This window comes from Neurospora crassa, linkage group V (genome assembly GCF_000182925.2).
Source record: "Neurospora crassa OR74A linkage group V, whole genome shotgun sequence".
Classification (NCBI taxonomy): domain Eukaryota; kingdom Fungi; phylum Ascomycota; class Sordariomycetes; order Sordariales; family Sordariaceae; genus Neurospora; species Neurospora crassa.
Window position 1 is genome coordinate 5,690,918 of NC_026505.1, and position 10,690 is coordinate 5,701,607.

The following is a 10,690-nucleotide window of genomic DNA, read 5'->3' on the forward strand; positions in this document are numbered from 1 at the left end:
GAATTTACTTAATAGGAATATTATATTTAGGTATATCCTTACTATTCTATTTATCTATAAATTAGAAGGCTATAGCGCTAAAGCCCTATTTATATATATTAATTTTAAAAAAGAGTAGCTATAAGCGATTATAGTACTATAATTTAATTTAATTATATAAGTCGGCCTATATAATCTCAAAAGACCTCCGTTCTTCCTTAGTAGGGATAAATTTTATTTTGGTAGTATAAGCCTTGTAGGCGTTTTTAAACGCTTTAGTAGGTAGTTCTCCTAACTTACGTCCTTATTAGAATAATTCAATTTTATAATATTTAAATAGAGCACTTTTAATTTAGAATTAAGTAACGCCGGACTGAAATTATCCTACTATACCGATATAAATCTCTAGCACTTCTAAAGTTTTAGGGAATTTAATTTATTTAAAAGTAATAATATAATTATTAGTACGGCTAATTCCTTCTCTATCTACTATATAGTTAAATAATTTTACCGACGGATACCCTATAAAAAACTTATTTATACTAATATAAATACAGTATTTATTAATAATACCCAATACTACTCGAAAATACTTAAAATATTCTTCGGCCGTTTTATTAAATATAATAATATTATTAATATACGTACGAATAAAGTACCAATATTTAAAAAAATAGTAATTTATAAAGCGTTAAATAAAAGCCGGGGCGTTCTTAAAGCCTATTAAAACGACGTTAAACTGCTCGAACCCTTGGGGGCTAATAATTACTATACAATCCTTATATTTAAAATATACCGGTAATTAATAGAAGAAATTAAAGGTATCGAAGATAAAGAAAATAATATAATTAATTATATTATTTATAATGTTTTGTTAATTAAAAAGAGGATATATATTTAGGATAACGATTTTATTTAGCGGCCGAAAGTCGGAAACAATTTATCCTTTTTCCCCTTTAGTTCCTTTATACTATATAATAAAAATAGGGTACGTTAAGGGCGCTAATTAGTTTATAAAATTTATTCTTCCCTAAGTATATAGCCGGTCGTACGTTTCGTTAAGGAAAGCGTAGTCCTTATATTCTAATAGGTAAATACGAACCTATTATTTTTAATTTTACTAACCCTTAATTAAATTAATACGTATCTTTTTATTTTTAATTATAGGGACTACTTTTCGATTACGAAAAACGTTATAATTATTTACTAATTTAGTAAGTTTCTTAGTAAATTCCAGCGAATTATAATAAATATTAATTCCTTATACTAATTTCGCTTTAGGAATATTATTAGGTTTATTTAAACCCTATACTAATAATTTAAACAATTTTAACTTCCGAAGGGGAATTAATATATTTAAATCCGCCTCCTTAATTATTATTACTATCTACCGATCCTCTTCGTTAAGAAATATTATATATTAATTTAGAGTAAATTTAATTTAGATAATAGGTATAAAGTAGTTAAAATTATAATTATTTATTAATATACCGAATTCGTCCTTTACGTATTTATAAATATACCCAACGGTCTTATAGGCCCTAATAATAATAGGTTATATAGCGCGATTTAAAATTATAATATTTTTTACTATATAATAAGTAATAGTATAATTAAAGATACTATTATAGTCGGCTTAGAAACTATAAGCCTTTAGGTCGAATTTTCGTAGGTCCCGAAGTAAATCGATATATTGAATAAGGACTTATATTTTAATAAAGGTAGGTACTACTACTTTTTTAACTAATATTATTTTGCGTAAGGCTACCTTTAGTATTTTAATTATTAAATATATTAGTTTTCTATAAATTTAGGCGTAATATTCTATTTTAATTTTCCTAAAGGTTTAACCCTTTACTTTTATATTATAGATTAAACGAAAGCGGACTTCTCTTAATATAAAATCGAAAATTATTTTATAATTAATAAGGAAACAAATTCTAAATAATAGATAGGGTACAAAATTAGTTATAATATTAATTCGGATAGGGAAGTATCTATTAATCTATATCCCTTAGATGCGTCTTCGTATATAGAAGTCGAATTCTACTTATTCTATAATCTCTTCGCTACTTAAAATACTATTAATTCGAAAACCGGCTATAGGAAAGAATTGTAGGTTCTTAGCGAATTTATAAATAAATTTTTTACTAATTAGGATATTAGACGCTTTTAAGTCTAAATAAATATTAACCTCCGGATTATTTAGGTTTCTATTAATAAATATAATTAAATAGATTATTTTATATAGAAGGCGCGCTAGTTTAGTAATTAATATAGGGTTTACCTTAATAATTTAGTATTTCTAGAAAGTAAAGTTAGTATTTTCTTTAGCATTTAATAAATTATATCTATTAGGCGCCGGGGGGCTTATAGTAATTTAGAATTAATTAATAAAGTTAATTAGTTTATCCTCCTTTATTTTGCTAAAGGTAATTAGAGTTTAATAATATTCGGCTTAATTAGTGAATTTAGTTAGTACTACGTTAGATTCGGTTAAATAATTCTCCCTTTTATTTAGGATATCCTTAATACTATATACGAAGTTTGCTACTTCCTCTTTATTTTCTTTTCCTTCGTTAATAATAATATAATTAAATTCCCTAAGTTCCTTAGCTTTTTTCTTTAAATTAGGTACGTCCTTATAAAGATAATAATAATTTTAGAAGTATAAATTGCTATTACTATTAATTTTTCATTAATAAAAGTATTCTTAATACTAATTATTATATCTACTATTTCTTCGATAACGTTCGTCTTATTTACAATTATCTTCCTCCTTACTCTACTTATTCTATTAATAACGCTCGCCCGAACTTCAATTCTAATATCCTCTATTATAACCCTATAAAAAATAGCAACCGTACAACGAATCCTTCTAATAAAAGTTAAATCCTCCCTAATATACGTCTTCTTCGTTATAATTTTTAGCAACTTCTTCGTCCCTATATTCGAAGTAAATAATTAATTTAATATATTACTTTTAGAATACTTCCTATTATATTTCTACTTTCTCATCTATAAAGCGTAAGTACCGCTCCTTAATATTATTTATAGACGGTTTATTTATTAGGCCCTTTAGAGTAGGATGTAGGTTGATATAGAAATAGTATAATTACTAATAATTAGTAGTATTATTCTATCTCCGAATATAGCGGAATAAATAATTAGTAAATATACGAATAGACTTCTTACGGGCATTATGCGCTTTAATAAATTAATTCTTCTATAATTATAGGGCCGCTTTGCTTAGGTTAATTTTAAATTATATATCTATTAATTAGAATAAAATTTCAAATAATTTTATATAAGCCTCGCGGTCCTCGGCGGATAGTTTTAATATTTATTATACTATAGCTTCGCCCTTTAATAAATTTTAGAAATAAGAAAATACTTTTAGGAAACGATTTAGACTACCTTCGGTATTTATTTAATAATTCGCTTCCTAATTGAAGAAATTTTAGTAATATAGGACCTTTCCTAAATAGAAGATATTATAACTTTAATATTTATTATAGGGAGTATTAAACTAAAATATACCGATTTTCTACGTTTTCTAATTATTATTAGCGGGCTAAATATTATTAAGAGGGCCAGCGCTATAATAATTTAAAATTATATATAATAGACTTAGGGGATTATTAGGGGGCCTTTTATTTAGGAAGGTTAGGCTTTAAAAAGGAGGTAACAAAGGCCGTCTTCTGCTATAAGAATTCTTAAGGCTATTAAAATTATTAAAATTATTAAGAATGCTAGTAATTCCCTATTGAAGTAGTCTTTTATTATTACTACTACCTCCTTTAAATTTAATTAAGGGGGCTAATAAATTAGTAGAGAAATAGGCCGGGTAATTAGGAGTACCTAAATACTTATATAGGCCTATTCTCTATTTTAAATAGAAGTATATTAAATAATTATAAAGTAAATATATAACCCTATAAGAATAAGCGTATTTAAATTGCCTTACAATATTATTAAGCTATTAGAATCCGGGAAAGAAATTATTAAGAGGAAAACCTAAGGGAATCCTCAATAATAATATACTCTAATTAGCTTTTAGGGGTACGAAGTTTCCGTAAGTAATAAGGGCCGTAGAAATATTTATAGGAACGTTATTCTAACGCCTAATTTTAATATTAGCGTTTCTAACGCTTATTCCCGCTAAGTAAATAGCGGATTCGCCTACTTTATTTTCGGTTTTAAATATAACCGAATCTATTAATAGTCCGATTAAAATTTTTCCTTCGATATTTATTTTACTAAAAGTATTAAATAACTTACTAAGAATAGTAGAATTATTAAATAGATAATCTTTTATTATAATATTAGAATTATTTCTTTTAATATTAAGTATAGAGGTATTAAATTTAGTATTATTTCGTACTTTAATTTCCTATAATATTACTTCAATAGTAGGACGGTAGTATTTATTATTAGAAGATTTAGGAATATATATTTCGAATATTCTTATTATAATAAAAGATAGCGAAGTTTAGTATTTCGCTTAAATATATAGCGAAAGTAATAAAACAGTTAGATTTACTTAGGACCTAATTCTTTAAATAATTTAATAATCTTCTTCAATATTTCTCGGATAAAACCGGACCCTTATTACAAATTAAACTATTAATTTAAAAACCGGACGTATAATTATTAATACAATATTAATAAAGGATTAAAATACTAATATTAATGTTAAATTCTTCTATATAGTAATAATTAGTAATATTTAGAATATTGTAGGCAATACTTAACGTAGCATCGGATCCATCTCCTTCTTAGGATTAGGTCCTTCGAGGAGAATTTTCTATATAAATTTTATTGTATTTAACCGACTTTGAGTATATATAAAATCCTTTATATATTTTCCAATGGATTCGTTAAATTGTATAAGATTAATTTACATCCGCTTAGTATCAATAAAGTAAATTAAATTATTAAATAGTAAAAAATTTACCCCTAGCTACGTTTAAACCTCCTTTCCTTTACCCTTAATATTTTAAACCTAATTCGTTACAATTAAATAAAGGGGTTTAACTTAATATAAAATTAAAGCCGTTTCCCTTACGTTCGTTCTAGTTATTTCGCCTCTTATATTTTAAATAGTAAGAGTCTAATTAATTTACATATTAATAATAAATTCGTTATATTTTATAAGGATAGAATAAAGATACTTCTTAAGTATTTTATAATTAGTAATCTAATAGGGAAAGTGAATAGAATTATTACTATCGTTAAAAGGTTTATTATTAATAGTATATTTAATATAATTATTAAATTAATATTAAATTCGTTTATAATAATTGAGAATTCTAATATTATAATTATCGATACTTACCTATACAGAGTAATAAAGATACCGTTCATATAGTTTATAAAGGCTATCGGCTCTCTTAATATCGGTTTTTATTTAAATAAACGCTATTTTATTTTATTACTATAGAACGCGACTCCAGGGGAACGAAGAAATATAGCACTAATAAGGAATAATTTATAGGTAATAATAAAGAGGTAGAAGATTAGTTCGATTTTAAAATTATAGAAACTACTTACTACGGTATTATAGGGAATTAAAACTATAGTTACTATTCTACTAAATAACGGATTTATTACTAACGGATTCGTTTCGAGAGAAGAATCCGGTAAGTAACGGATTCGTTAAAGGGATTAATACGTAGCGGATTCGTTACTAAGTAACAGATTCATCTTAAGGAACTATAATTAATTGTAATTTAGATCTCATCTTAATAAATAGTATTACTAAATAAGAATTTCTAATTGTAGATAATAATTAATTAAAGAGAGGAATCCGTCAATAAGACGGATCCTTCTACAACTATCTATACCTACTCTATACTATATCGGGCTGCGCCGAACCGAATCCGGCTCAGCACAGCCCAGTGTGCACAAACCCAGGGGAGGCGGATTCGTCCCCTAACAGTATTACAATACAATATTTTTTTTTATTAAAGACATTTAGATACACACTAGAAGAATACCTAATAAGGAGGTATAACCTTTAAATACCTTCCTAATATTTATATATTTAACGGAGAATTTAGGCTTAAATACGGACCAAATACCTCGCCCATATAAAATGTATATTAGGGTTACTTCCCAAACGTCTGACTACACGAAACGTCCGGGGATTTTCAAACGTCCGGGGATACAAATCGTCATTTAACAATTTGCCCCACCCTAACGTTTGAGCGCACGGACGTCTGTAATTTGAAATGCCAAAACGATTTTTACTGTTAATTGACAATATGAAATTTTCGACTCGTTCAAGTACGAATCGAAACACCCCCCCCCTCGCAGTACGGGCGCGGTACGAGCGAGATTGGTGCGGGTCGGCTGTGGTTGTGCAGGGTTAGGGTTGGGTGTGGGAAAAAAGGTGGATCCACGTGCGGATAGAGTTTCATCCACGTGCGGATAGAGTTTCTCATTTGAAAAACCAAACAGAAGGAATACTTTGGAAACGTGGTGTTGAAATATTTATCGGTGAACTAAAGGTGATTGACTGAATAGTGTCTCTTCAATCCGTTGATATATGTTGATTCTGGCTTCTCAAGAAGGCATACATGTACTGGTGACAAGTGACCAAGTCTCGGCAAGTCAGTTTCATCTGTCCTGATGGTTGGGGCTCTGCGCTTCAAACTTCTTATAATATTTCTTGTAAATGACATGTACTAGGTACTTCATACTTGTTCGGAAACATCCACGTCCTAATGGCTGTGCCAGGTTACCCTTTACTCATCCCTAAAGAGCCACTTCCCGTTGCCTCGCATGGCCTCGCGCCATCTCTTCTCTATCGTCTCCCTCTCCCGCCTGTTTGCCTCTTCTCTCCGTTCCTGATCTTCTTGTGTGCCGGGAAAGTCTGGGTCCCAATAACCCGGAGGTGAACGCCTTCGTTCGAACTGGTGCCTGTGCTTCCCGAAACTGTTGGCCACAGCTATCGTCTTGGCCTTCAACCAGACCTCCCTCTTCTCATCCATCGTCATAGTACCCAGCCGATAGCACTCTGGCCCCAGGTAGTCTTCCATCAACGCAATGTTTTCTGATTTCAGAAGATGAGCTGAGCCACCTGAATTGAGCTCGCTCTCTGCCAAGATACGGGCAGTCCTGCCACAGCAGTTGGGATCGGTGCAACCCTCGAGCTTAGCACGTTCTGCCCTCCCACGTACTACTTCGTCAAAAGCATACGTGTAGCCGTTGTTCGCTTTTGGATTGACCTTGAAGTCTTCCAGTCTCAGTTCAGAAACCGCCCGTTCTCGGAGCGGAGTCGACTTGGCCACAGCTCGAGCACGCCGCAAGTTTGGAGCGCTGAGGCTTCCTGGTCCGACCGCCGGAACCTTAACCGGCGTTTGCAGAGGCTGCTCGCGCTGTAACGGGGTGTTGGTATTCAGAAGGCTTTGTAATCTTCCAGGCTTTGGCGTGGCCGATTCGGACGGTCCACCTTTGCCTTGTTCCTTTTCGAGATCTGGGAGCTCGGAGCTGTCTTCTGCGACTTCAGCTATGGCATGGCCGAGTCTGGACTCTGACCGCGCCACTGGTTTGGGGGTGCCGGAAGTGGCACTGTCTTTGCCTTTGTTCGGTACAGAAGCTGGCTGGCCAGTTGTTGGTTCTTCTGCGGCATCGTTGCCTGGTGGTCGAGGTGGGTCCCGGTGTCTACGCTTCTTGGGTGTGGGCATCACATATGTTGTCTCATTGAGGTCGATACTCTCTTGTGGTATGAAGGCAGGCACCACGCTTGTGATCACAGGATCCGAGCTCTCTCTCTTAGTTCTGCGAGGATTAGGCCTTGCATCACCATTGGTGTCGCTATTCCTCCTCTTCCGGACACGCTTCTCGGAAATGACCACAGGCCCGTCTGAAGATGGCTCTTCCTTAATGGCCACTTCGTGTGCTGTATCATTTTCTCTTGGAAGAGTGGGCAATTGATCTGGCACTGTAGCGGATAGCGCTAAACGATGTGGGTTGCCCTCCCCTTGATGTTTTGTTCCGGTAAGCTCCTCAAGCTTTCGTTCTAGATGCTCGGCATACTTTAACCATTGATTACGTTGATCAACGATCCGCCGTGCGATGTCCTTTTTCGCATCATATTTCGCTTGCAGCAATTTGCAGTGTTTCTTCAAGGCTACCAATTCTTTGTCCTTGTGCGTTTCCGCATCAGGATCCTCGACACTAGCGCGTGTTGTCCCAGTAACCGTGTTAGGCGAGATTTCTGCAAGGATTGAACGTGACGTTGCACCTGTCGGTTGTTGTGGTACCTCCAAGAGAGTGTCTGATGATGCTGGGGTATCTTGATAGCTGCTAGCAGTTCCCTTTGAGACAGCCGAAGACGAGACCGGGTTGACTTTCTTGATGAGTTCCTCGAGATTTCTCATCAACGCCTGGTTCATCTTTTCTAATTGATCGACTTTGGCCATCAACGCTTCCCTCTCGACCGCAGATAACGCATCTTTTTCTCGAAATTCTGGCAGCGGGTTAGTTAATGAGCGGGTGAACACGATTATTGTCCAATGGAATTCCAGCCATCTGGCATGGTATTGAAAGATCCTACCTGCGTCGAGATCCTTTCCAACCGTATCACAGGCGGCTTCAACCGCAGCAAGAATCGCGGCACGACCTTTCTGGTCCCAGAAGGTCATTTTGATCGATAGCGAAGGATGTTTGACCGGCGCAAGTTAAACCACGAAGAGCAAAGATTCCATTGAAAGGAATCAGCAACAATCAACGGCCAAGCGGTGTTGTTGACATAATTTCAAAGAGGTCGACGTCACGACTCACAAGTCTTGTGTAAGATGTACTTGTTGGTCTAGACCAAAAGGGTAAACACTGGGCAGGCAGCAACGAGCTAAGCGCCATGTCACGTGCAGGCTAACTGTGTCTTGCAGTGCAGTGTGGGTTCAGGCTAGATCCACCCTGAATCCCGGAGTAGTGGGGTATGCCCCTGACAGCTGTGGAGCGCAACCCGTCTTGAGCTTCGGACATCCAGTTCAAGGGCCTGATCGGCTCGCGTGACCGTAACCGCATAACCGTAACCTTTTAGGTTATATATAAATTAAGACTTGGATATAGATCCAAATATCCTTGTATATACAGGTAAAATCCACACAAATAGATCCAGAAGGAGGTTACGTTTTATACAAAGTAGATACGTAACATTTTTTTAAAATCTCTTTGTACTAGCGTAATAATAAGTTAAAGGCGTATTAGTAGTAGTAAGCCAATCCTTATGAAGTATAGCGACTAGCTATTGTACGCTAAAAGTAATATAGATACCCCTATTTATATATCTACCGCCCTATCTATTAAAAAGGTTATGTAAAATACCTTCGAAGTATTTTATATAACCCGTAACCTCTTTAAAGTAGATATAATTATTATAGAGTGGTTAGGAGGTAGGTAATTTAATAATAATTTATAGCGCGGTATTATATTAACTATAGGGATTTTTAGTTATACTACGTAATTGTACGACCGTTCGTACGTATTATAACGAGTATAGGTTGTACTATGTTAGGAACGTAAGCGAAGGGTAGGCTGAAGTGACTACGGTCGTGGCCATACGTAGGGGACGGTAAGTTAAGGGTTAATTTAAAGATATATTAATAGCTACCGACTATAATAAATTACGCTTCGTTAAGCTTCTTTTATACCTATACAAACTCTATTCATCCGCTAATGAGCATTATAGAGCTTCGTACTAATTTAATGCTTTGGCGCAGTGTTAGATTATCCTTCCCGCGAACCTAACCTAATATAGGTATTATTATTAATAATCCTACACGTTAGTTAACGAAGGAGAATAGTAGCCGTTAAGGTACTTCTATATATAAGTTCTTAGTTTCCTAATACGACCCCCCCCTTTATAAGTTCTATTTTCGGAATTTTTATGCTTCGTAGTAAATTCCAATTAAATAGTAGAGGGTATTAGTATTGTACTATTATAACGTTATTAAGTTATATTACTAGCGAAGGTACAATATCCTCGCCCTTTAGTTCTAGCGAGCTGTTACTTATAATAGCCGCCGACACTATATTTTAGATATTATAGCTACTTCGCTACTAATAAACCGCCTATTAGAATATTAATATTATAATATCCCTTCTTTTAAATTCTAAATACGGATACGAAGCCGCCCGCCCGAATATTGGTATTATAATATCTATTCTTATAAATTCCAAATATAGATACGAAGCCGCCCGCTAGAATATCGGCATTGTAATATCTATTCTCATGAATTCTAAATACGGCGAGCCGCCTGCTAGAATATTAGTATTATAATGTTTATCCTCCTAAACTCCAGCGCAAATACAAAACCGGTATTAAATCCAATTATCTAGCGTACCGTCCGCTAAAATATTAGTATTGTAATATCTATTCTTATAAATTCTAGTACGGATACAAAACCGGCATTAAATTTAAAGTGCTAATATTCCGCCTACTAGAATATCGGTATTGTAATATCCATTCTTATAAATTCCAACGCAAATACAAAACTGGCATTAAATTTACAAAGTTAATCAGGTTCCTAACTGTTATTAAAACTATTATTCCGCAAGCGTATAAGGTAGTAAGTATCGTTTTGCTTAATAAAGAATATTATACCGAATTTAAGAGTGTTAATAAATACTTTAGGATATTAATATAATTACACCCTATAATTCCTCTTACCGGATATTCTCCGTTATCCGTACTTGTAAT

At 33.6% G+C, this 10,690-nt stretch overlaps 1 protein-coding gene across 1 annotated transcript; it reads right to left on the minus strand.

Moving 5' to 3' along the window:
- Positions 1–6,626: 6,626 nt before the first annotated feature.
- Positions 6,627–8,749, minus strand: NCU10077 (hypothetical protein). Its single transcript, XM_952772.2, has 2 exons — positions 8,543–8,749; positions 6,627–8,455 (listed from the first exon to the last, which is right to left on the minus strand). The coding sequence occupies exons 1-2, from the start codon at positions 8,628–8,630 to the stop codon at positions 6,729–6,731; spliced, it is 1,815 nt and encodes a 604-aa protein (XP_957865.1). The 5' UTR covers positions 8,631–8,749; the 3' UTR covers positions 6,627–6,728.
- Between the last annotated feature and the right edge of the window lie 1,941 nt (positions 8,750–10,690).